The sequence below is a fragment of the Aspergillus piperis genome (genome assembly GCF_003184755.1).
Source record: "Aspergillus piperis CBS 112811 unplaced genomic scaffold BO85scaffold_7, whole genome shotgun sequence".
Taxonomy (NCBI): domain Eukaryota; kingdom Fungi; phylum Ascomycota; class Eurotiomycetes; order Eurotiales; family Aspergillaceae; genus Aspergillus; species Aspergillus piperis.
The window spans coordinates 1,087,474-1,113,179 of NW_020291597.1; the positions used below are offsets into that span (position 1 = coordinate 1,087,474).

General features: G+C 50.9%; 9 protein-coding genes across 9 annotated transcripts; 3 read left to right on the plus strand and 6 right to left on the minus strand.

The window, feature by feature from the left end:
- Window positions 1–1,083: 1,083 nt before the first annotated feature.
- Window positions 1,084–7,413, plus strand: BO85DRAFT_448669 (guanine nucleotide exchange factor DCK1). Its single transcript, XM_025659995.1, has one exon. It carries the CDS (start codon window positions 1,213–1,215, stop codon window positions 7,045–7,047), a length of 5,835 nt encoding a protein of 1,944 aa, XP_025516576.1. The 5' UTR covers window positions 1,084–1,212; the 3' UTR covers window positions 7,048–7,413.
- Window positions 7,414–7,504: 91 nt separating this feature from the next.
- BO85DRAFT_512861 (Ser/Thr protein phosphatase family protein) lies at window positions 7,505–8,776 on the minus strand (the record flags this gene model as incomplete). The annotated part of the gene is made up of 1 exon (XM_025664676.1): window positions 7,505–8,776. The coding sequence occupies exon 1, from the start codon at window positions 8,519–8,521 to the stop codon at window positions 7,505–7,507; it is 1,017 nt and encodes a 338-aa protein (XP_025516577.1). The 5' UTR covers window positions 8,522–8,776.
- On the minus strand, window positions 8,753–9,726 carry BO85DRAFT_278910 (40S ribosomal protein eS8). Its single transcript, XM_025655172.1, has 2 exons — window positions 9,550–9,726; window positions 8,753–9,466 (listed from the first exon to the last, which is right to left on the minus strand). Exons 1-2 carry the CDS (start codon window positions 9,621–9,623, stop codon window positions 8,938–8,940), a joined length of 603 nt encoding a protein of 200 aa, XP_025516578.1. The 5' UTR covers window positions 9,624–9,726; the 3' UTR covers window positions 8,753–8,937.
- Window positions 9,687–10,320, plus strand: BO85DRAFT_278921 (uncharacterized protein). Its single transcript, XM_025655173.1, has one exon. It carries the CDS (start codon window positions 9,830–9,832, stop codon window positions 10,187–10,189), a length of 360 nt encoding a protein of 119 aa, XP_025516579.1. The 5' UTR covers window positions 9,687–9,829; the 3' UTR covers window positions 10,190–10,320.
- Window positions 10,321–10,390: 70 nt separating this feature from the next.
- BO85DRAFT_519499 (DUF2470 domain-containing protein) lies at window positions 10,391–11,218 on the minus strand. Its single transcript, XM_025665058.1, has one exon. The coding sequence runs from the start codon at window positions 11,138–11,140 to the stop codon at window positions 10,478–10,480; it is 663 nt and encodes a 220-aa protein (XP_025516580.1). The 5' UTR covers window positions 11,141–11,218; the 3' UTR covers window positions 10,391–10,477.
- A 2,889-nt stretch (window positions 11,219–14,107) lies between these two features.
- Window positions 14,108–15,191, minus strand: BO85DRAFT_278996 (uncharacterized protein). The gene has a single exon (XM_025655174.1). It carries the CDS (start codon window positions 14,712–14,714, stop codon window positions 14,223–14,225), a length of 492 nt encoding a protein of 163 aa, XP_025516581.1. The 5' UTR covers window positions 14,715–15,191; the 3' UTR covers window positions 14,108–14,222.
- A 1,195-nt stretch (window positions 15,192–16,386) lies between these two features.
- Window positions 16,387–17,404, plus strand: BO85DRAFT_437806 (uncharacterized protein; the record flags this gene model as incomplete). The annotated part of the gene is made up of 2 exons (XM_025658643.1): window positions 16,387–17,165; window positions 17,398–17,404. The coding sequence occupies 2 exons, from the start codon at window positions 16,387–16,389 to the stop codon at window positions 17,402–17,404; spliced, it is 786 nt and encodes a 261-aa protein (XP_025516582.1).
- A 531-nt stretch (window positions 17,405–17,935) lies between these two features.
- BO85DRAFT_468286 (putative plasma membrane phosphate transporter Pho87) lies at window positions 17,936–23,627 on the minus strand. Its single transcript, XM_025662250.1, has 8 exons — window positions 23,204–23,627; window positions 22,770–23,102; window positions 22,284–22,702; window positions 21,861–22,009; window positions 21,023–21,572; window positions 19,613–20,864; window positions 18,436–19,555; window positions 17,936–18,378 (listed from the first exon to the last, which is right to left on the minus strand). The coding sequence occupies exons 1-8, from the start codon at window positions 23,549–23,551 to the stop codon at window positions 18,233–18,235; spliced, it is 4,317 nt and encodes a 1,438-aa protein (XP_025516583.1). The 5' UTR covers window positions 23,552–23,627; the 3' UTR covers window positions 17,936–18,232.
- A 604-nt stretch (window positions 23,628–24,231) lies between these two features.
- BO85DRAFT_458826 (calcium/proton exchanger) lies at window positions 24,232–25,667 on the minus strand (the record flags this gene model as incomplete). Its single annotated transcript, XM_025661607.1, has 3 exons — window positions 24,232–24,304; window positions 24,367–25,217; window positions 25,287–25,667. The coding sequence occupies 3 exons, from the start codon at window positions 25,665–25,667 to the stop codon at window positions 24,232–24,234; spliced, it is 1,305 nt and encodes a 434-aa protein (XP_025516584.1).
- Between the last annotated feature and the right edge of the window lie 39 nt (window positions 25,668–25,706).

Below are 25,706 nucleotides of genomic sequence, written 5' to 3' on the forward strand. Positions count from 1 at the left end.
CCTCCCCCCTCCTCCTTTAAACCCCCCTCCCTTCGTTTCATCTGTGTGCCTTCTCCACAGTTCCTGCCAAGTGAACAACTCCCTCGGCTCCACTCGCATTCCACTGCTAGGGGGCCTGCCACCAAAATTGTCGGAGGCCTGAAGCTGGAGGGAATCAATTTACTGGTGCTCTCCTCGTCACGGTTCTTACTTTAGCTACGGTCACTAGTACCTTCACTAAAGAATCCGCTGGCCCCAATTGCAGCGGTGTTCCGGTCACTGAGACCCTTTGCGACACCCGCTCCTGGATGGCTTTTGCTCCTCCGCTTATCATGACCCTCTCTCTAACTTTGACACGCCAACAAAGCACGCCTACGTTTCGCTTACTGGAATCTATCTCTCGCTAACCGCACATTTGGTGATAGCCATCTAGTTGTCGCTCCATATCCCTTCTTTGTTCCAATTAGCAAGACATCAATTCCGCAAGGGATACCTCGAATTCGCGCTTCCGCTTCTCGAAAACCCCGTCTACATTCCTCTCTTTCTTCTCATACCATACCTGCATGTAGCGCCCCTCAATCAATCAACAGAAGGAACTGTCAGATCTGAACCCCTCCCCCCTTCGGCCCCGCTTCATCGGTACTCCTTCATTCCTCGGAACGCCCATTGTGACGAACGCCGCGGCGGGGTGTGCTCTGGAGTGCCGCCTCGATCGCAGATATGCCCTGGCGGCCTCTGCCTCGAATCGCTTTCGCTGTCGCTATCTACCCATTTCAGCCGACTACCCCGGCCGATCTGCCTTTGGAGCTTGGTGATGAGCTGTATATAATTGAACAAGGTGGCGCCAATGGGGAATGGTGTCGTGGGTACCTCGTCGCGCCGCCATCCTTGTTGGCGGGCTTGACGAGCTCCAAGGGTCAAACCCTTGAGGCGAGAGTATTCTCTGGTATCTTTCCCCGGAATTGTGTCGAGATCCGTGAAGTGCTAGGCGATGGAGAGAAGACAATTACCAATGGCGACCGGTCGAGTGTCGCCTTCACGGTTCCGGAGGGAGATGTGCGCCATAGCATGGCCTCCTTCCAAGATGACGACCACGCGTTCGGGGAAGTATCCAACGTCGTAATCGCGAAAAAGGGAAAGCCGTCTCAGATCTTCATCCAGAGGTTGGATGAAGATGGGCGCGGAAGCCCAGCCAGCCCGCGCTCCCCTCAGAACTTCCTTCGGACGAATTCGATGCCGCTCGCCCCCATCAACGTGGCCCCTCGAGACCCCGACGCACCCAAACCGGCCGCGCCTGTGCCAATGCTCAAAATTGGCGATGAAACACCCACCTCGCTTTCCGAGCCACTCGTCGACGAAATTGCTTCCTGCCTACGCGAATGGCATTCCACCAATCTACATCAGTTATTGCTCTCCCGCCAGTATGTTACGGTAGAGGAGATGACGAAGATTGTCGAGGAACTCGATTTCGCAAGGCGCCAGCTGCTGTATAATGTGCTCACCGCACAAGAGAAGGATGCACTGCGGCAGGAAGTGGTCTGGAAACTCGTTCGCGGAAACAAAGCGCTGGGTGGCGAGATCATTGTGAGAGATCCTCAGCAAAGAGGGCGCCTGCTCACCGGGGAGGATTCGGCCGTAGAACTGGCTCGGCTACAGTCCGAAATGAGCATGCTCGACAGCAGTCCCATGCAGCAATCAGACGCCGCTGCGCTCCATCATTTGATGCTCGAAGTCAATGCCGTCTCTGGACATGCGCCCGGGCCGGTAACTTTGGCTGTCTACTTGTGCTCGCAGTCAGAGACGGGAGCTCTCACACCCCTTTCTGAGACGTACATTTTGGACATTCCTTCGCCGGAGAAATTTGCAAGTATGGGACAGAGCGCCAAATTGAAAACGCTGTTCACCGACTTGAGCAGCACGGATATAGGCGACAGCGCTGCAAATGGCCCTAGACTCTACATGGTCGTCATGGTTCGCGCCCCAGAAATTGCATCAGTCGTCAGCGCCGCCGCCCAGCCGCGGACGTCTATTTCGCGGGACAGCTCTCCTGGTACCAAGCAGCAAAACGGGATTAACCAGTCAGTCAAGGGGAGTCTCAGGACTCGCCGCAGTATGATGTGGACCTCGAAGCCACGCGGTATCACAAGTCCCGAACAAGGAAAGGAGCCGAGTAAAGCTCCGCCTCCGTCATCCGGAAGTAATACAAGTGCCAAGGAAAAGTCTAGCAGCCAGCCGGTTAAAGAATCGACTCAGCTTCGGACGGTAGGAGTGGGTTTCCTCGAAGTTTCTCAGATCCTGCGTCAGGAAAAGGACGCGGAGCAGGTGATCAATATCTGGTCTCCATCTGAGGACGGCGAGGATAAAGAGGGACGGGATGATGGTTTCGATGGCGTTGTCCGCACATTACTTCCAAGCCCTACTGGCAAGTATGTGCGCTCTCAACGAGCTGCTCGTCTACATTTCCACCTCTACCCCTATGTGGACCCCGACGCAGACAGCCTGGTCCGGAAAAATCCCACATCGTTGCACAATGTCGTTCAGACGAGGAGGATGGGCTTCTCTCAGGCCCCAACAAAACCTCGATCGGATATTTACGTGACAATCTCCCACGCGACGTTCCCTCCAGAAGCACTGCTTTCGCATCCGCAATCTGGTCAAGTTCCGGTTCCAGGGCATACAGGACTCCGTAACCTGCAACTAACTCTGGAGGTCCGCACATCGTCGGGGGCGCGCGTTGATCGGTGCGTTCTCCCCGCGTCCAACCATGCAGCACAGACAGCATGGCGCACCACAGTAGCCGATCGGGGTGCGCCTTGGAACCAAACCATTCGTCTCAACATCCCCACCGACCAGATCCCTGGATCGCATTTGATCATGAGTATTGCAGATGCGCCCGAGTTTCCCTTTGCGCTTGCCTGGATGCCACTGTGGGACAACCAAGCCTTTATGCGCGACGGCCCTCATTCGCTCCTGTTGCATGCCTACGATAAGTATACGTCGCATATCGAGAATGGCAAGGGAGCTTATCTCTCTCTACCATGGAGTTCGCTGGGCAAGAATGAGTCAGCTAAAGACGAGGCAATCACCGGTCCTTTGGCTACCCTGCGATTAGATACACATCTCTGCAGCACGGAATATTCACAGGATCAGGTGATACTCAGCCTTTTGAACTGGAGGGAACGACCTGTGAACGAAGTATTAGATACCCTTAAACGTGTCCTTTTTGTCCCGGAGATCGAGATTGTGAAGCAGCTCAGCAGCGTCTTGGACTCCCTTTTCGGGATCTTGGTGGAAAATGCAGGCAATGAAGAGTACGAGGACTTGATTTTCAACGATCTCGTGACGGTTCTTGGTATTGTTCACGACCGACGGTTCAACCTGGGCCCATTAGTTGATCACTACGCCGATAATCAGTTCAACTTCCCCTTCGCTACGCCGTGTCTCGTCAGAAGCTATCTACGTCTCCTTCAGGCCAGTTCCGATGCTCAGCAGTCGCGGAATCTCCGTGCAACGTTCAAGGTAGGACGCCATGTCCTCAAGTTCATCATCAATGCCCGTCTGCAGCAGAAAGAGAAAGAGGAAGGTATTGGCATCACTAGAGTACAGTCGACGTTCAACCGGGATTTGCATACAATTTTCAAGTCGCTCGAGGCCCTGATGAAAAACCTTTCGCCTGCGATGGTGGGGAACAAAACCCTCGTGGTTCAGCATTTCCACACCTGGCTCCCGGAGCTCTCGAAAGTACTTAGTCGTGATGAGGCGATCATGATCGCACTCAGCTTCATCGACTCATGCAAGGATGTCACGGGCATGCTGATTCTCTATAAGCTGGTTCTCATCCAACACTACACACGGCTAGAGATATTCGGCTCAGGATCGGAGCGAAAGAGCCTGGTGTCCAGCTGTATCAGCTGGTTGGCACCCTATTGGGGTGCGACAGGTTCTGTATCGGACCTCTACCGCGACCAGGTCCGATTGTGTTGCGCGATCGTGGCGGAGCTGTTGAAGCAACCAGACCCGTACCTGTACGAGTTCGTACCGAAGATTGTGTCCTCATACTATTCCATCATCCCCGACGGTGTTGAGGAGACGACCTACCTTTCTTTGCTCTTCAGCAAATCATTTCCGTTCCAGGTTAAATCCTCCAAGCACTCTCAAAAATTCGACGAAGCGCTGGTGGAGCTGTCCGCAGTTCTGGCTGGAGCGGCGACAATACCCAACCCCAAGCGGCCCCGGCTGAAGGGCCTAGAGCTCTCCAGTTTCCTTACACAGGCATTTGAAGTACACACTTCGATCCTCAACTGCGAAGCGTATCCTGAAAGCTGGTTCAGCGTTCATGTCTACAACCACCGGGCGACTGTCAAGAGTCTGGAGTATCTGGCAACCATCTTGACCAATAAATTTCTTCCATCCCCGGATGATGCGGAGACGTTCGATACGAGACTATGGGAGACATTCTTCATGACTTTGCTCAAGGTTGTCTCGAGTGATGCTCTTGCTCTTGAGACCTACCCCGAGCAGAAGCGACGCGCCATCTGGAAGATCGCGGGCGATGTCCGGGAACAGGGTGCGGACTTGCTACACTCCAGCTGGGAATCAATCGGCTGGGAAACCACTGATGAGGAGAAAGAACAGTACGGGTTGAGTCGGTTGGGCGGCTATCAGGTGCAGTATGTTCCTGGCCTGGTAGCACCCATAATTGAGCTTTGTCTCAGTGTCCATGAAGGACTACGGCACGTGGCCGTCGACATCCTACGGACGATGATTCTGAGCGAATGGAGTCTGAACCAGGATCTCTCTATAATCGAAACGGAGGTTATTTCCAGCTTGGATAATCTCTTCAAGAGGAAGAACATGAGCGAAAGTGTTGTGCAGAAACTATTTATCGCTGAACTGTCAGATCATTTTGAAAGCTCCGCAGACTACGACGAAGACCTATCCAATGCGGTCAAAGCCCTGATCGCGACGGTGGATGAGCTCCTCGACCTCTTCGTGGCCTCCCAAGGAGGCTCGATGGCCGAGAGCCTACACACTCTTCGGTTGATGAAGTACATGAAAGACATGGGTCGTGAAGATATCTTCATCCGCTACGTCCACGAGCTCGCTCAGGTGCAGGCTGCAGCCGGAAACTTCACAGAGGCCGGCCTGGCCCTTCAATTCCATGCCGACCTATATGATTGGGATCCGAAGCGGATGTTGCCTGAGCTGCTCAACCCGCCTTTCCCAGAGCAGACTTCTTTCGAGAGAAAGGAGGCCCTTTACTTTGCGGTTATTCAACACTTCGAGGACGCCAAAGCCTGGGCGCATGCACTGGTGTGCTATAAGGAACTCGCGCAGCAGTACGAAGACATTGTGGTGGATTTCGCCAAGCTCTCACGAGCACACGGCTCCATGGCCAAGATTTACGATCTCATCTCAAAGGAAAGCAAGCAGTTCCCGCGGTACTTCCGTGTGCAATACAAGGGACTCGGGTTCCCTACCACTCTTCGTGATAAGCAATTCATCATTGAGTGTGCACCGACGGAGCGTATGGTCTCTTTCATTGACCGTATGCAGCGAGAGCACCCGGCTGCGCAGGTCGTGTCTTCCGGAGAAGTGCATGATTACGAGGGTCAATACCTGCACATCAATCCTGTCAGTGTTCATCGCGACGTGGATCATCCGGTCTACCAACGATCGAAGATCCCGCAGTCCGTTCGAGACCATCTTCTGGTGTCGGAGCCCTGTCACTTCAGCTCAACCTTACGAAAGCACGTTCGTGACGTGGATGTCAAGGAGCAGTGGGTTGAGAAGACGGTTTATACCACTGCCGAGCCTTTCCCGAACATCCTCCGCAGAAGTGAGGTGGTTGAGGTGAAGGAAGTTGCACTGTCGCCTTTGCATACGGCGCTCGAACGGACGTGGCGCAAGACACATGAGCTGTCCATGTTGCAGCGTCGGGCGGCCTCCGGGGAGGACACAGGCTTTAACAACCTCAGCGAGGCTTTGGAACAGTTGCTCGACCTTCACGCAGCCACCCCCAACTGCGTTGCTGCTTATCGCCCTTTCTTGTCTGATGCGCATGAAGAGGAGGAGGGTGGCTTAGTGACACCGAAGCCGGTCGACCCAATGAAGAATGCACTGGCAGTGGCCCTCATCGACCATGCCTTGGCTATCAAGCAAGCGCTGGCCTTGTACCACCGGCCGGCGCATCAGGCTACGCAAGCCGAGTTGACGCGCCGTTTCGAGGAGGCATTCGGACCGGAAATCTCTTCGCTCCGTCCGGCAGAAATTGAACAGACGCCTCAGTGGCCTCGGCGTAGCACTCCGGAGTCCATCAAGGAACGCCAGAAGCCGCCTGCGTCGCGGGCGCTCAGTCCCGAGCAGGAACTGATTCGCTCTTCGCGGAAGAACCATAGTCGCAAGCACTCTGCCAAGCAGTCTGTCAGTCACCGGATCAGTGTCATGAACCCTTTCAAGCGCGGCAATCACGCGGCGAGCAATTCGGTGTCTACTGTGCAGGAAGATCCAAAGCCGCAGTCGGATACCAAGGCCAATGGCACAGCCACAGAGGAGCACGTCAACGGGGAGGTCGACCAGGATGATGCAGCCACCATCCACAGCCGAACGACTACTCAGTCGCGAGACACCCATCACAAAAGACGGAGCCGACTAGGCGATGTGCTACACAAGCACACATCATCATTGTCGATAAGCGCCAGCGCGACTGAAGAGAGCCAGAGCCAGAAGAAGCAACGGACAAGAAGTGCTTCTCGCGACACGGCAGGCAAGTCGCACGACAGCGTGAGTCGGACCACCTCCCACACCAATGGGACATCTGCGGATGATCGGCCATCCGTGAGCAGCCATAAGGGCGGATGGTCGACGATTCCTTCGATCACCGACTACCCCCGACCGGTGACGCGGAGCAGTGTCAATTCTGTTCGCAGCCCTGAATTGATGAGTCCGGTCAGCCAGAGCGGCGGCATGCGCGACTCCGTGTTCAAGCGGTTCAGTCTGCTCAAAGGGGTCAGTCGCAAGGGTAGCCGCTTAGATTTCCGGACGGAGACGCCCGTGCGTGAGGAGTGATACCTCGCGGACTTCTTTTTTTCTTCCTGATAATGTCTGGACATTCATCATTTTTGCATTCTATTTCATTCAGCGTCGACATCGGCATTGTCTTGCATTGCAGCGTGGAATCCGGCCGGTTGCACAGTCATTATACTTCACTTCTCTGGTTGGACATTATTACATTTTAAAGCACTTTCATTTCTTGACATATCCAGGCATGATATACATTTTTAGTGAGATACCTACTTCACTTCTCTCCCTTCTGTTGGACATCTCGTTTGTTGGACTGTACATGTATATTATTATGCCATATCGGTGATTGTACAGGTAGCTGCATTGCAATGAACAGCATCAGTGTAACATTAATATTAACAGTGTTGAGTAACTACCATGTCACAAACATAAGTGACAGCCATTAAGAATAAACTATATACTGGAACCGAACTCATAGACAGACCACGTACCATCAAGGCACCTACTCAGTCGGCAAATCCATCTCCACCACCCACGGGGCATTAACAGCATGATACTGCACCGTCACCACACTCGCATTAACAAACAACGTCTCCTCCCCAACCCTCAACCCATTGCCCCCTTCCCCACTAACATCCACCCTCGCACACCGTTCCTCCAACGTCCTCTCCTTATCACACTGAATCACACTCTCATTCCCCGAACTCCACTCCCTCCTCGTCGCCCCATACCCCTCATGAATGTGTCCAAACACATGTAATCTCGGCCTCGCCCTCTTCACAGCCCGATACAAATGCTCACACCCCACACTCATATGATTCGGCACTACCTGATCCAACACCCCATACGGCGGTCCATGCGTAATCATCACATCCACCCCGGGGTAATCCGGCACCACCTTCCTTATCCCCCCATCTCCATCCCCACCCTCCTCCTCCTCCTCCGGAGGATTATACCTATCAACCTCCCTCGGATACGCAAACCCCCACTGACAAAACTCCGGGGTATACGGACTGGCATACACCCTCAGCACAGCGCCATTCCCCAAGCGAAACACATGCATCCCTTCCTCCAAATACCTAATCCCTGCATCCTGTGCCTCTTGCCCCGTATACAACTCCTTTATCTCCCGTAACTCCTCATCGGAGAGCCCCTGACCGGGCGTGAGTTTCCCCGCGGAGACGTTATCGCTTCCGGCGGTGGCGGACGGCGCTGTGTGGTCGGTGCGGTAGCGGTGGCGGTAGTGCCCGATACGCTTGTAGTACGGCTCGTCGAGGGTGATGTCGTGGTTGCCTGGGATGATGAGTTTTAGGGGTGCGGGGGCGGATTGTAGGAAGGAGAGCGTCGTGAGGTGCTCGTGCTTGTGTCCGACTTTTGTGAGGTCGCCGGCGTGGATGAGGAGGTCGGTGGCGGGGAGGGGGTGTCGGTAGGGGGTGCTGCTGGGGGGGTGCGTGGGTGGGGAGGGGGTGAGGGTGTGGGTGTCGCTGAGGAGGAGGATTGAGGTTTTGACTGTTGTCATTGTTGGGTGGTTGATTGTGTTGATTGTGGTGGTTGTGTTGAGGTAAGGTGAGGTGGGTGGGAGGGTATTGGGTAAGGGAGGGAAGTATATAGATGGAAGGTGTGGTGGTTACATCAATGGTAGGTAGTAGGTATGAGGGGTTAATTAACTAAGTTAACTAGTAGGTAGAGGTAGGTAGAAGGTTTCGTCATCGGATAACAAGGTAGTGCTAGTGACTTAGGTTGGTATGAACTACACTACGGAAGTACACTACAGTACACTACAATTGATCCCTGCTAAGGACAGAAAGTGTGAACATCTGATTCATCCATCAATTCAGAGCTAATTTTCTGGAAAATGCTAACTCCGATCCATCCAGCCCTTTTAACTTAACAACCACACAACGTGAACTATTCGCTTTTGTGTATTGGATTTCTTTACTTGCGGATAGCACGCTGGTAGAAAGCCAGCTCCTCACCCTCCAGGATGTATCCGTCCACGCGGCCGCTCTGGCCGGGGCGGGACGACACAACAGCGTACAGACGACCGGACTCGAACTGACGCTCAACAGCAGACTCGACCTTGCCCTGCTCAGCAAAGCGAGCAGCCTGCTTCTTCACAACGCTGTTGGACTTCTTCTCCTCGGTGGTCTCGGTCTTCTGCTGGCGACGACGGCCGATGGGCTGGCCGTAGTGAGCCTCGTACCATTGACGGAAAGGAGCAGCATCGATCTGAACGACGGCCGACTTGGTCAGGGTGTTGGTGCGGACGAGCTCGTTGTTGGAGGGGTGGTAGGCAACAACGATGACACGGGTCTTGCGGGAGATACCCTCAGAACCCCACGAGAAGTTGCCGGATTCGAGACGAAGGGCACGGAACTTCTGGTTACCACCACGGGTGCGGACCAGGTGGATTCTCTTGGTTCCGATACGGGTGTTGGAGGGCTGGCGACCCTTCTCGAACGCCCTGTTGGATTGCCGTGCGTCAGTCGTATTCTTTTTTCGTAGTGTGATGTACTGGGAATAGAGACAGTAGGAACTCATGCATACCTCTTCTTGCGGTAGGTGGCCCTCTTCGCGCCGGTAGCCGAGCGCTTGTGACGAGAGTCGCGTGAGATACCCATGTTTGCTGTTCGAGGGGACTGTAGATGACAGAAGTATTAGCGGGATTGCTCGCTAGTAGTAGCAATAGCAGTAGTAGACTGTTGTCGGTGATTGTCAATCCCTCTTTCGAAGAAATCTGTCCCAATGCGTCGATGGTTGTTCGTGCGATTACCGAGTCGATTTAGATTGATTTGTTTGGTATTGTGCGTTGTGTGTGGGTGTGGCGATGCTCGATGCTGGAAATGTGTGCGAATTCGGGTATGGACGAGAAAGCGAAGAAAAAAAAAATCTTTCTTTGAGTTGTTCTTTCTTTTCAATCGTCGTCGTCGCCGCCGCTAATATTTCCCTTGCACCAAACAACTGCTCTGATAATCTTTCTCTTTCTTCTTCCTCTTCGATATACCCCCGGAATGTATTCTTCAATTCGAGACCGATCGTAGATTGCACGCGCACACCGAGCGTCGACGACACCGGGAAAAATCGAGAGGGATCGAAATCACGACGGATTAATTGCAACAAACTCACCTCTAATCCTGCAGCCCTTCACCAGGAACGCAGCGGGCAAGGGTCGTTGGGTTGGTCGTAAGGAGTTGAGTGCTTGTCGTCGGCTTCCGTTGAATTTCGCACTGTGGCTCGCTTGTGGAAGTTGCCCTACTACCCTAGTCTGGGATTGGCTTAGTGTGGTCCCGTGATATGATGAGTAAGCCGCTAGTCGATGCCCGCTAACTAACCGATAAGCGATAAGCCACTGCGCAATAGAGCAAGACACTAGTCTAGTCTAGTAGTTCAATATGTCTTAATGTGTTGTGGTTCATTAATCCGGTAGATAGACAGACATGTTTGTTCTTCTCTGAATTACATACAATGTATCTGACTACTTCCGATGCTCCCTCTTCGCCCCCTCCTCCTTGACCATCCGATCAAACCTCATCCACACCGTATACCCCTCAATCAAATTCGACACCACCCAAGCGCACCACACCAACGACAACACCGGCACTCCATGCCGCCTCAACCTCTTCACCGTGAGCAAACTCGCCTCCACCACATGCGACCCGCCCATCACCGTAAGCACAAACGGCTGTGTCTTGTAAAACAGTTGCGCCAGTGGCGGAACCGCCCCCAGTCCCACCGTTTCGTAGAACAACGACCCAGGTAGGAAGTTACTGCGTCGAGAGAATGCCACCAATGCCGTTGCAAACACGAAGAAGAGGAAGATTTCTATCCCCTCTGGCCGCCGATACTCCTTGATGGTAATGTCCGACCGACCCAGTCGCGCAAGACATTCCTGGTGCATGGCTACCAGGCGGGATCGCGATTCGGAGAAACTTCCCATTGCTGGGTCGATGGGGACGGTGTAGCGTGTGCCATTGGCGCTGATGACGAGATCCGATAAGCTGATGTCCTCCAGGCGGGCGGATTTGGCTTCGCGCGCGGAGACGTGGCAGTAAACTTGGAGATAGGCTGCTAAGGAGTCTTGGTGGTTGGCGTTCATGTGGGTGATGGTGAAGGAGATGTTGGAGCGATCTGGTGCCATTTTTGTTTCTTGTCTGTTTGCCCTTTTTTTTTTTTTTTTTTTCTTCTTGCTTCCTTTCTTGTATTGGGTGGAATTTGGCGATTGATATATGGTGAGTAGTTAGGAAATGGCTGCTGGTGTGCGCGGGTTTAGACGATCAAGTGGTGGCAGTTTGCGAGACTCCTTTTTGATCCCGCCAAGAGTACCTCGGGATCGTCACCTTCATGATGGGCTCACCCCTTCCCGAGGAACTGGCACTCCGCAACGTTGAGGCCACACGTGAAGTTGTCTGCTCCTTTGATTTTTAACTTTATTGTTGGTGTTCTGTATTGCGTATATTTATTGAATATGGGATCTAGCTAATGTTGGTGTCATCTCAGTGCTAGAATTACTATATCATGGAGTAAAAGTCTCATTATATATTCTGAGCACCTTGCTCCTTCTGCTGGTAACTATTGAACTAGCACACTTTTTTTTCCCTACTACTGCAGTCAATCATGACTCTTGCAGTTTAAACGTGACAATTAGAGCTACTGATAGGACCAGCACTTCTTCAAGCCATTATCTGTCACAATATTCAGTATACTACCGAACTTTATAGTGTCCTCCCAACCAGTTGACGCTGGATGTTACCTAAACTGGTCACTATAGTATAGCGATTACTCCCAGCAATACTGATAAACAGTTAAGAATCCTGAGTCAAGGCACAACTAATTCCACCGGTTCCCCCAAGAACAGCATACTTAAAACGGCGATTTCCATGTCTTGGACAGCCTCAATGCAAGTAGGGACATGCAATATCATACTGTGTAGTCACTAACTGATCAAAACATATGTATGCTCTGGAGAAGGTTAACAACTGGGTCGAAAGCGCGTTAATTGTCACGACCAACCGACCAATCGTGCATTGCAGTCGATTTCAACTCATAATAATTGCAGAGTAACGAATGATATCGTTGTTCGTATTAAATATTGACATTGAAGTTGTTAGTGGTGGAGACTCTATTCCAAGCAAAAACTAGCTGGCTACTCCAATGTTCTTCAACACGAATAGCTAAAGATAGGCTACAAGCTCTAACATGGAGCAGAGACTATTTCCTAGAAACTCAATAGTATATCATATAGCTAGACTATATCCCCCCTACCCTATAGGGTTGAATCTTTGAACTAAGTAGGAAGTATACCACAATCAACTAGACACTCAGGGCAGTCCATAACAATAGCAGCGAGTATAAATCTGGACAGTTGTTTCATTAGTCCTGACGACTATTGCGCAAGACAAATATCTTACTACCAAATCTCTGATAGGAATGTGTTGGCTATGATAACCCAGTGGTGTCACTGATAAGAAAAATAGGCAAACTGACGTACTGGATGTCTTGATATCTGACTTTCAGAATGTGGTAGCGTCAATTGAGTAATGAAAGTCTTGGGGATAATTTACTAGTAAGAGCACCTACTATCTTATGCTTAGGCTTACCTCTATCCAGAATACCTAGAAAGAACTACTCCACAACCTTTTACAAGAGATAGAAACTATATGAGGTATTCAGGATATATCATGTATCCAACACATATCAACAAGAGACTCAAGTGCCTCTTGGATATTGGAGAACCAGTAGATAGCATCTATACCTGTTACGAGACACATCAAGTAAAATAAATCCCAACATATTTCATTAATCATATGGAAGATTTTCTTCAGATCTGAACTTCCACGACAAATACCCACAAGAAGTGATGTACTGTATTGATGAATACGCAGTGTTATCCTATATCAAACAGCATGAGCCATGTCTTCTAGTTTCACAGCATTTCAATAATACTATGAACATTTCCTTTCATGCAGCGTATCACTACGCAAGGGTATGGTGGCGACGACATATGCATATCTGGATCTTATAAAAGAGAGCCTTTACAGATAGCCTACTTGTCGTCAGTTTCCCTGACTCGTATAAGTTAGAGTTTTATATGGACATGTTCAGTATGTCATGATTACTTCGTGTAGGGCTGAATCAGGTAGGTCATTTTGAATGTAATTGGAAGTATGCGAGGCATATTGTGATTTGGTATCATGTTAGTGAGTTCAGTTGCTCTGCAGTAGTTCCAGTCTAGTGCATTGACGTACGTCAGATTGATGGCTATCGCTGTGTCTTGCGAATAAGCATATTCTCTGACTATTGTGATAGTGTATACTACGGTCGGCGTTGCCGAAATACTTGCTATGCACACAAATGCACAGAGCACTACTGATAAACAAATCAACATTATAGTATATATTCGGAAAGAATGTATATCCTTCGTTATGATAGCTGCAAATAAACATCAAGCAAACCATACCAACAAAGGTATAAGTGCGCACAGACACTGAAATATGGAGTAGATGGGTCAAAATAAGCATCGGCATCAGCATCACCATAGATACGTAGAAATATCGCATACATCAGTACCCAAGTGCAGTCGCCACTTCTATCCGAACAATGGCAATGTAGAAAAAATGAATACAAGGCAATTCATTGCAAAATAACAACCGCTATTGTTGAGAGAAGAAGAAAAGTACCGAGGAAAATCCTTTCGTAAACGTCATAACGGAAACGGAACGGAATGGAATGAAGTGGATTTTGCGAGCGCCGGCCGAAATGGACGAAAAGTGCAACGATCGCCAGGAACCCGACCGACCGACCGACCGACCGTCAACCACACACGCGCCAGTAATGTGGCGAAAAGAGAAAAAGAAAAGAAACCCATTCTTATCCCCGGGGATTTATCGAACGAACCATTGAACTTATTCGGCCGGAAGATTGATTTGGTTCTATTCGACGACAACCGAACACGCTCGGGATTCGGCGACGGAGAAAAGACGGATGACCATGATAGAGATGCAGCGGTGCTGGAGGCAAAGAGGCAAGAGGCGAGAGGCGAAATCATGCGCTGGAAAAGAGAAGGGGTATCATGTCAACCATCGGATCTCGATCAAGTACTAGTAGCGAACGAGATTAAGTGATTTGATTGATTGCATTGCATGCATTTGGTCCGCACGCAGGCCAGATTCCCCGCCGCCGCAATCAATGTGATCAATCAGAAGCAGAAAAAAGGGGAGTACTTACAGCAACGACAACGTCAAGTCACCATGGATATGAGCCTTTAATTCGACTTCAATATCCAAGTTCAATTCCAATTTCAATTTCATTCCGTCTTGATCCTCCCAGTCATCGCCGGTTTTGCCTTCCGCTTCTTGCATACCGCCGTTTGCGATCGGTTGTGCCGGCACATTGTCGCGGCTGCTGATGGTGGTGGGCTGGTAGCGTTCCATGGCCTGGACTTCTTCTTCCTCGTCGTCGTAGTAGTCATCATCTTCATCGTCGTAGTCATCGTAGTCATCCGAGTACTCATCGGAATAGTAGGTATCGTCTTCATCGTTGGGGTCTTGCTGCCGGGGACGACGACGACGGCGTTGTTGTTGTTGCTGTTGTTGTTGAGGCTTTTGTTGGGTGTCATCGTCAGAATAGTCATCCTCGGAATCGTAGTCGGAGACATCATCAGGATCATTAGCAAAGGTTTTGGTGGCTGGTTTCTCAGCCTGAGCGGTAGCCATATTGATCTAGTAGTAGATTGTGGGGGATGGAGTAGTAAACGGGGCAGAAGATGGGATGGCGGGGTTGTGGTGACTGGTGAGAGAGAGATGTAATGGATGTGGGATTGATATAATTTCCTACCAGCCCGAAGTGACTGTTAGATTTGCAGAAAGCGGGCAGAGCGGCATGACTTGGTTTACATACAAAAGGGATCCCCGAATGCGGGAGGCGAAGAAGAGACTGAGGGAAGTAAGTAGTGGCCAGTCTTCGTTAGGATTGCTGGATGGGGCAATTCGTCAGTCGGCCGGAGTGCGGACACAACAGACAGACAGAGAGAATAATAGTACTAAATTGTACATGCAAAAATTGGAAAAAGGGAGTAACACTCCGGAGGGAAACGAAGGGAAAAACCTAAACTCTAGAACAAAAAGAAAACGAAAACCAGAAAATGATGTATGGCCGTTTGTTTGGAGGTGTGGAGAAATGAACGTGCAGGGCTGGAGGATGGGAGGATGACGTTGTGGGCGCAGGGAGGAAGCGGCTGGGCGACTACACCTTCACCAATGATGCTCGGCCCTTCATTTAATTAAAATTGAAGACTTTCACCATGACTGCATCATCATCATCGTCAACGGCATTGTGTTCTGAGAAGATCCTCAAGTCAGCCGATGACGGTCGAGCCAGTGATCGTCATCGATGTCCACGTTGCCCGGACCCTCTTTTTCTTTGTATTTTCTATTTTCTATTTTCTACTCTGTGTCTCTGTAGGTGTTGTGTCTTGTGTCACCATCAATAACGTGCCTCCATCGCGACACTTCGGATACTCATTCCCTGATTGTGATACATTTGGACCATGGAACCCTCGTCTGCATTGCCGCCGGCCGAAACGTGTGATCCAAGAAACCTCCCGCCAACATCCACGGTTATCCCTTGAAAGTCTCGCGGCAACTGTATCCGAGTCGCCATATACCGGGATATTTCTTTGCCATGAACTTGAAGGCAGAAGAAGACAAAGAAAATAACCTAATAGACACAGTTACTGTAGACTAAATCAGTAAAAACAGAGAGGGACCAAGTTAAACCTAAGTCTGACAGGCTTTCAGGTGGACCAACTAAACCCAGTCAGTGCACTGACGTCGTATAGTGGATCCAGCCCAGTCACAGACAAAGAAGATGAAGATGATCCCAGAAAGATTACGATGCCCTTTAGCGATCCCGGCCGAAGTGCGACGATCTCTCCAATAATTCTCCGATGTACTAAATTAAAAGTAAAAGATACTAGTCAGTAAGATGTAGTAGGGACTCCAGCCACGCGACGTCATCATCATCATCATCGTCATCCATCATTCATTCATCTTGCCTGCAAGGTGGAGGATGAGTGGCACAAATGACATACTGGCTTGATCCTTTCCCCCCATATTTTTTTTCTTTTTTCTTTTTCTTTTCCATACATCGACTGACGTCGCCTCCGCCCCCCTCCCTCATCTTTACTTTCACTCTGCTCGCTACTCTCTCTCTCTCCCTTGCGTATTTCCACGGGTAAGTTTCAACCTGCATCTATAAATATTGCCCGGCCATTGGACGGTCCAGCCGAGCCCTATATAGTGTACGTCCCCGTGCCCCAGACCGCCGCTGAAGTATTAGATCTCGTTGATTTCCCTTTCCTCCTCTTCTCTTTCTCTTTCTTTCATCATGTCTGATCAGTCCAAGCAGCCTGAGTCTTCTTCTACCAATAACCCTTCCCAAGAAGGAGAGAACAATACCTCTACCCCTTCCTCCCCTCAACAAGAGAACCCTCCTACTGGTGATCAGGAAGAACAAGAGCAGAAGCCTGAGGATAACACCGACAACAACACCAACAACGACACAGAAGACAAACCCAAGGAAGAGGACAAAGAAGAAGACCCTCAACCTAAACAAGAACCTCAAGAAGAAGAAGAAGAACAAGACCCCCAACCCAAACAAGAAGAAAAAGAAGAAGAAGACACCAAACCCCCCAAACAAGAACCCCAATCTTCCGACTCCGAAGCAGAACCAGAGCCAGAACCAGAACAACGCGCCCCCCAACCCACCAACAACCAAGACCGTAAACGTCGCTCCCGACCACCCCAGAAACTCCGCCAAAGAGACGAATACTCCGACATGGACAACAACAACCAACAAGTAGACCGCCCCCGTCGCCAGCGCCGCCAGCGTCCCCAACAGCAACAACAAGGCCAGGACGGCGGACCCCTGGGCGGCCTCCCCGGCGTGGGCCAAGCCGGCGATCTCGTCCAAAACACAGCAGGCAACGCACTGAACGGAGTAACAGGCAGTGCGGGCAAAGCTGTAGGCGGGATCCTCGGTGGAGGCGGCGGCGGGGATGAAAAGGAAGGCAAGGATGAGCAGTTGAGGTTGAGACTTGATCTCAATTTGGATATTGAGGTGCAGTTGAAGGCTAAGATTCATGGTGATCTTACCCTTGGGTTGTTGTATGTTTATCCCTCTCCCCCATCCCCTTTTTCTTTTTTCCTCCCCCTCCCTTCTTTTCCCGTTGATGCCCATGCCCCTGGGTTGCAACTTGATATAAAACCCACCCTATTATGATTTATCTGATATACATCAGTTCGTGAAATCGAGCGAGCCGATATACTATTACTACTACACTATACACATACATACATCTTATATATTGGGACATACGTGACTAATTCGTGCGGATAGGAACTGAGTGTGCTGAAGATGGGGTAAGAGTACTGGGATTTTCTTGTTGGAAAAAGTCAGTCTCGTTGGTTTGAAGTGTTCAGTTACTAGTTACTATCCCGCTCGTGTGGTCTTACCGTGGTGTTCTGCTATACTCTTTCTTTCCTTGTTATTTGTCTTCGATGATGATGCTTTGATACGATACCTTTCGTCTTACTACAACTATTACTACTACTTGACCGACTTGTGGTTTTCTTCATCATACATATGTTACTATGTTATGTCATGTTATTTATGTTCATGATGTGACTTGTTGCTTGATACGGTCTAGATCTGGTTGTGGTTGGTTGTCTTTTTATTTTCATAACGCGATTGATGAATGATGATATTGCTTACTTTCTTTTCTTTCCTTTCTTTTCTTTTCGTGTGTTATGCATGAGCAGGTGCAGGAGCTGCTTTCTGTGTCAATGGTGCTTGCTGTACAGACCTGTACTTTCTATCATACTACCATTCTCTTTTTAATGGTCAGTAGTTACTAGTACAGGATAATGAATTGAGTCTATAGCCTACATCTCCTAATTCTATAGCTTCAAACTGGTATATTTCTATCGTTCATCATCTAGCCAAGCGAAAAGAGAAGAAGAAAGTAGATCGGGACCATCACCATCCAGTATAACCATAAGCAACATCCACCATAAAAACGCACCATCTAAATAAGCATGCCCAGACCAGATTGCGCCGCGTGGCTAAATCAGCTCACATCAGGCCTATTATCTTTCGCGTTCCATCACATATAAGGTAAACCAATAACAAAGCAAAGCAAAGCAATTAGTGTAAGATGTCAGGTAATAACAGCTCACAGTCCAGCAATGTACATCAACCCATATCCTACCGTTACTATCACGGCAAAGGACATCAAGCTGGCGGGGATACCGCGGGTGAAGAAATGACGGACTTGCAGATACCGCTGACCCGTCTGGGGTACCTCGGTCATGATGGCCGCTGCGAGTTGTCAGTACATATATACTTATCTGGTATTGTTAGTGGAGGGCGACTTACTCATGTTAGGGAAGCCACTTGTAGGCAGAGCCATGGCTACCGAACACATCAATGCGCTCGCCATCACGAGCAGGTTCGGGTGCGGGTCGTCCATGCCGAGTCCGATCTGTCGCACAAGCGGGAGCATGATCAAGGCGGCCACAGTGTGGGAGATGAACGTGGCAATGACCAGGATGAGGGCGGAGAACACAAGCAGCACACCATAAAGACTCAGATGCTCCACCCGCAGGCGGATGGCATTCGCAAGGGTGTGAAGGAGCCCCGAGGACGTGACGGCTTTTCCGAGGCAAAGACCACCAGCGGCCAGAATGATGATCGTCCAGAGGAAGTTATTGAAATCCTCTTTATTAAGGATACCCGTGCCGAAAAACAGGACCATCGGAATAATGGCGATAACGCCCATGTCTCCGAAAATATGCTCGAGTTGGTGACTGCCACACCACAACGCGATGGTTGACAGCGTGACAATACTGATGAACCACTGAACTCCTGTGAACTTGTCTTTCAAGGGACGGATGGCGACGGCCCTCTCGCGACCGGGCTTGAAGGTAAGCACCAGAAGCATCCAGATCGCGACAATGGAGAGAATGCACACTGGCAGTGAGATGAAGAACCAGGTCCCCCAGCTCATGCTCGGATAAATATTCTGCAAAGCGATGATGTTTTGAGGCGATGCAATTGGCGACGCGGCACCGCCCACGTTAGCGGCCAAAGCAATACCTAGGACAAGGGACTTGGCAAAGCTGGAATCGGGCGCCAGATTACGCAATAGAGGCTGGATGATCGAGTAGCAGAGCACCGGCGAGGCAACATTGCTGATCCACATACTCAGAAACATGCTCACAAACATGTTGGTGAGCAGCAAGATGTTGGGATTGGACCCGGCTTTACTCAGGACGAACATGGCCATACGACGAGCAATATCGTACTTGGACAGCGCTGCAGCGATGGTGAAGCCTCCAAGCAGCAGCATGATGACTGGCGTCCACATGGCGCTGAAAGCAGCGGCGGTGGCTTCCTTCGCGCCTAAGCGTTCGTGGGGCTTGTTGTCGGATAACATGATACGGAGCATCACGACGAGGAAAGGAATGAGTAGCGATGTGACGAATAGAGGAATAACCTGCAGCGACAGACTCCAAGGTTAGCTATTGAAGAAGGATGTAGGGGATGAACCGACCTCTGTAGCCCACAGCAAGCTGACGAAAACAAGCATGGCCAGACAATTCTGCTGTTCCGGCTTCTCCATTATCGGGACGGACAACAAAATGCCAAAGGCAAGCAGGATGAGAACAAGGGTGACGAGACTCAAACTACAGAGCCATTGTGGAATTCGGATGACTCCAAACGGCGTCCTGAGCATCTTGGACACCACTTCCTGCTCGTCCCCCTGGCGTCGAGCTCTGGAAGGATCCTCGTCTCCGCCCAGAAGCGTCCTGCGAATACCGACGTTCGCAGCCTGAGCCTTCCTTTCGATACCAATCATCTCTCTCCAGACCGTGTTTCGCTCCCAAACAACATGTTCCCTGAGGTGCAGGCGGAGTTCACGTTTGGCGAGGGGAATGTTACCGGTGGTGACGACATTCGCGTAGACCTCTTCGACTTTGCGAATGTTGTCATCCACCTTTTCCATGGTAGAGTCTTTGAAGGGATACGTTAAAGACACGACGGAATTCATATATTCCCGACGCAGATTGCGGTCAAGGATCTTATCGTACTTCTTCAGCGCCTTGGAGAATCCGGTCTTGTTAAGCTGTATGTACGACTTGAGTCCACAGATGGAAACGTAAGTCGCAACAGCCCGCTTCTTCAGCGAGAGCCCCGAATTGTAGAGATCTACGACAATTGGATCTGAAAAGTGCTCGTCGTGTGCACCCCCGCGGTGCGCGGACGGACCGCTGTAGCCCAGAATCCGGGAATCGGCACCCCAGAGCACCGAGTCCCTCATGTCGTCCGTACGACTACCATCCGGATTGCTAGACTCAGCGCCATGCGACTGCGGTCGATACTGATGCGCGGGTTCGTCGTCACTGTCTGCATCGTCATCGTCATCATCGGCCAGTGTTTCACTGAATGCGCTATGACGCCGTTCCTGGTTCGATGGCACCGGACGAACAATGCTCCCAGGCCGCTGTCTGGAGCTTGAACTGGCTGTGCGACCCTTGATCATGGCATCACTCATGGGATCGACGTTCATCGTATCGGCCCTGTGCGCATATTCCTCGGCATCTCGGAGGACGTCCTCGACCTCTGTAAATATCTCCGCCTCCTTGGATTGATAAAACGAGCAGATCTTCTCCAACTCTGCATCCAGAGCCCGACGAAATATCGCATCAGTGTTCAGACTGCCGCCATCTAACAATGGCGCTTGTTCAACATCTACATGGTCATGTCCGGCCGATCGATGCACTTCCTGTTCTAAGGAGTAAATCCTGAACATTGGACAACAGTTAGAGGGATCCATTCAACAGAGAGAATTTCCGCCAATGTAACATGCAGTCTCGGAGTGTAATGTGACATTCGCAATAAAGGAAGAAAATTCCCCCGGCGGAGGACAAGAGAGAGAGAGAGACAGAGAGGGTAGACGTACAGTTTCTTGAGATTGCTGTAAGCCAGATAATAAGCACTCCAGTCCGGCACCGCATTGAACTGAATGCTATGTGAGAACTTCATCTTGTCGGCGGAACCGCTATTCTGGTGGCGGTGAGGGTGACGACGAAGAGCTTCTATCCAATATTTGATGATAACCGGTTTGTCCCACGGTGTAGACTTCTGAGGATGACCTTCCCGGTGGTCTGTACGATGGTAGGGAGGAAATTCAGACCCCGGGTCAGTCAGCTGGGTAGGAGGAAGAGTCGCGTGAGACTGGCGGGCAGTTGTGGCAGGTGTGTCAGGATACTGGCCGAGTTCGATGGACTGGCCACTTGGGGTTACGTCGTTATCGTCGGGAGAGGCACCCCTCGCAGAAGCGATGCGTGCCCAGGTTCGATCGCCGGCATTCGACGACACGGTGTTGGACAGGAAGAAAAAGAGGCAGGGAAGAGCGGGGCAGCAGAGACAGCGGCCGGAGACTGTCCAGCGTATTTGTGCGAGGGTGTTGAATGGGCGACGTTCCACGTTCTCAGGTCGTGCCGCTAACGCTAGCTAGTTGATGGTCGTGTATACTAGCCTGGTAGTTATCTGCAGTGCGTTGGTCGTTATCGGGAGGACGAATAATGAAGCACGGGACGCCAGCAGGAATAGTTAGTACAGTACTATACCCGATCGGCGTCAGACTCTCCTTCCCCACGCGTCTAGAACAGGGATTGCACCCGAACCAGCTGTCAATGAAGCATGCCGCTTAACACGCCAATGGAAAGATGCCTGTAGGAAATGAAGTGCATCCTACAGATCGCGAGGAGGCAGGCAATGCGGATCGGTGAAGCTACAGATAAGCTGCTTTCCGGGGACCAGAATTGGCCAGAATTGGAGAGGGTCCCAGCCGCGACTAGCGCTGTTAGTCATCGCCCGTGCCATTGGCTCGTGGCCAAAGTCGAGGACTTCATTAGTCGCATCACTCACTCTCACTTTAGCTAGGCTATAAACTAGCAGTAGTAAGTACTAGTAGTCAGATATCTCCTCTTCAATCAATTATGCGTAAATTTTCTAATCCAAATGCTTTCAAAACAGTCAAAGAAAATGAGGTACAGGTTTCAGATAATATACAACACCATCCAACCATCCATCTCTCTAGCTCCCCTACTGCATACCATCATAGGTACAATGTAGCCGAACGCCCTCTGATATCATCACAGTAGAAATGGGACTCTCTCGCCATCCCTCACGCAAGTAAGCTAGAATAAGTACACTACCTCCGGCGCGCAACCAATCCAAGGTTAGAACGGCCAGCCACACCAAGCTTGTGCACCTGCTCTCTCTTCTCCCACACTCCACTGCGGCCCTCAGCAACAGCAACCAGCTCGTTAGCCACGCGCTGGCCAAACAGACTATCCTTACGCTTGTCAGAGGCATCAATGATCCACTTGATCGCGGTTCTCCGGCGCTGTCTCAGAGCGAGAGGAGAAGGGACCTGCACAGACACACCACCACCAACGATACCCTTCTGTTGACGGAGCTTGAGCAAAGGCGCGACAGAGTCGACAATCAAGGTGAGATAGAGGACGGGGTTAAGAGGGAGCTGAGGAGCGGGAGGGCCCGGCAGCAAGCGGCGCCGGGGGTTGATGTTCGGGGGAGGAGCAGTGCGCAAGTGATCCAGAATGAATGCCATAGTCTAATCCAGAAAACCAGTCAGTCTAAGTCCTCTCAAATAAGAAAGTTCCCCTGCAGAGTAAACATACGTTCTGAGCCTTGCTCAGCTTGCCATCTTGCATAAGCAGCTTAGTGAACTGCTCCACTATCGTCTCGTATCTCTTGCGGAAGTTCTCAGTCTTGGGAAGGTTCTCGGGCACTTCGAACTTAAGTCCAGGGTGCAATTCGGTGGCCTGCTGGTTGACCTGGGAGATCATGTTGGCAACGACCGACGCCGAGGCATCATCGAATTCCTTTCCCTGAAGTTCTGGCTGCAGGCGGCGAGCGGACGTCGAGAATGAACGGCTACCGGAGGGGCGCTTCATCTGGTCTTGCATGACCTTGGGCATATGCTTCAGGGCCTCCTTATCACGTTGCAGGATCTATGCGGAGATAATAGTCAATATACAGGACCCAGATACCGCGGAACAAGCAGCCGCAGCAGCAACAGCCACAACACGGCGTCCCAGATGGATCAACACACCTCAGAAATAGGCGTTCCCTGTTCCAATTCAGGACTGGCTGGGGTACCATCGCACTTCTTATCCATGATCTTGCTGACCTCCGCGGCCTCTTCGCTAACATGGGGCAAAGGGTCCTCGGTCGGGCCCTTGGGTCTATCTTGACCATCAGAGCCCGAGGAGTTGCACCTCCTCTGCGTCCGAACAGAAGCCGACAGGCCAGACTTCAAGCCATGGCCAGTCGAGGCCGCGCAAGGCCGATTGGTGTTGAGGATGGTCGCAAAACTGCGTCGGGAAGCAGCCGAGCTGTTGGTGGACTGACGAAGAACGGGGACCGCCCGTGCGGTGAAAAGGTTGAGACGCGGCGGCATGGTGTGATATAGGCCCTCAATGAACAATCAATGTCAAGGAGGATGGCAGGTGAGGAAGTCACATCGACCCGAATCTGGCTCTCTTGCCTTGGAGGCCGGCGAACGATTTTCCTCTCCACAACCGCGGCTGAGTCATCCACCGCGCCAAGAATTTCCTTGGATTGCAGACATGATGGAATGCCTCCACAGTGATGATGACGGGGTGACGATTTCTATCGCTTTATCTACTACTAATCTCTACGGGATAATCTGCATCTTATGAGAGTTTAAGTTAAATGTCCGATATATGATTGCAAATCTGGCAAAAGCGTTTTAGTATTCCTGATTAACCCGTTTTCCGGTCTGCAGCACAGACACAAGTCATTGGCGACTTTTGAAAACTCGGCTCTTGGCCTATTGAAATACATAATTGTAGCCCGTCTGGCATACAGTGGCACTGACCCGCAGCTTGAATGAAACACAAAAGCACCTCCCATAGTAAAACGTGAAAAATTCCCAGAACAGCATCCGGGCATGTCTGTACAAAGCCCAACCGAGGAAGCTAGCTCGCTTGTTACACGGCATACTCGAGTTAAACAACATTAAGGAGAGACGAGGAAGAAGTAGATAGAAAATGAGAAAGTGAGCGGAGATGCTGGTAGGCAGCAGCTCAATAAGTGCCCAACCCATTAAACAACATATTAGTGGTTGAACAGGGCGTCTTCGTTGACATCGTCTGGGTAGATGTAGAAGGCAATTGCCAGAATTAGATACCTGTGACGGGTTAGTGAAGGCTCCTAGGCGAGTGAAAACATAGCAGTATAAGAGCAACTTACATTCCCAAGCACAGTCCACCCTCGAGGTAATTCGACTTTCCGTCCTGGATCAAGAATGTCACGACCAGCCCGGAGATGAAGAAGGCCATGGTCTCGAAGATATGGAAATGAAGTGTCATATCCACGTTCATAATCCATCCAAGAATGACCAGGAATGGCGTGACAAACAGAGCGATCTGAAGACTGCTTCCGATGGCAACACCAATGGCAAGATCCATTTTTCCTTTCCAGGCGACAACAACAGCGGTCACATGCTCTGCGGCATTTCCAACAATGGGGATGAGAACCAGACCGATGAATGTGCGACTCATGCCAGTCTTCGTCACAATGCTGTCAATACTTCCAACCAGATAGTCGGCGCAGATAGCAACCAAGACCGTGATGACAATCAATGCAACAGTGGCCGCCCACGGACTGAGCAAGTGCTCCTCCTCCTCAGCCTCTTCTACTTCGCCGCCCTGGTTCTCTGTATCATTCAGCTCATCGTTGGCTGCTTCGAAGAGCTCCGCATGCGACTTGAGCTGGAAGTAGAGGTACATCACATAGAGAACCAAAAGAATGATGGCAGTTCCGTGCGAGAGGATCAGGATGTTGTCACGTCTTTGCTCCTTATCGTTGGAGCCACTCAAAGAGGCGTAAAGGGTGGCGGGAATGATCAGCGAAGCAGACGAAACCGTCATCAGGGATGACATTGTCGACGCTACTGTGCTATTGAAAGATTGCTGCGAGTACTTGAGACCACCGACGAAGAAGCAGCAGCCGAGAACGAGCAGAATGTTGGACAGGATGCTACCAAGCATACTGGCTTGGACCACGCGGATTTGGTTGTCTTTCAGAGCAATGATACTGACCTATTCGTGCAATGCTTGTCAGCGCCGGGTCATAACAACTTATTAGACAAGAGTTTGAGATATACATACGATCAACTCCACAGCATTGCCAAACGTGGCATTCATCAAGCCTCCTAGGGCTTGGCCCATGGTGGCTGCCAGTTCTTCAGTCGCGAAACTCAGAAGAGAGGCCAGAGGGATGATTGCTAGGAAGTTCAAGGTGAAAATGACGGTGCTGTCCCAATGGAGAGCACCGGAGACGATACCGAGTGGCACGAAAATGAGCAGAACATTGACATAATCGCGAACGAGAGTCGACCAGGTCAAATGAGCCACACGCCTCGGCCAGTGAGACCAGTGCTGCTTCTGCTGTCGCGGACGGAGGCCGGAGTTACTGCGAGCAATGTCGCCGAGCAATGCTGCTCTCTCATCAGGCTCCGTGGAACCATTTTCAGATGATAGGCCCGTCATTCTCCGTTTGGGGCCCCAGGAGTAGCGTCTAAACGACTT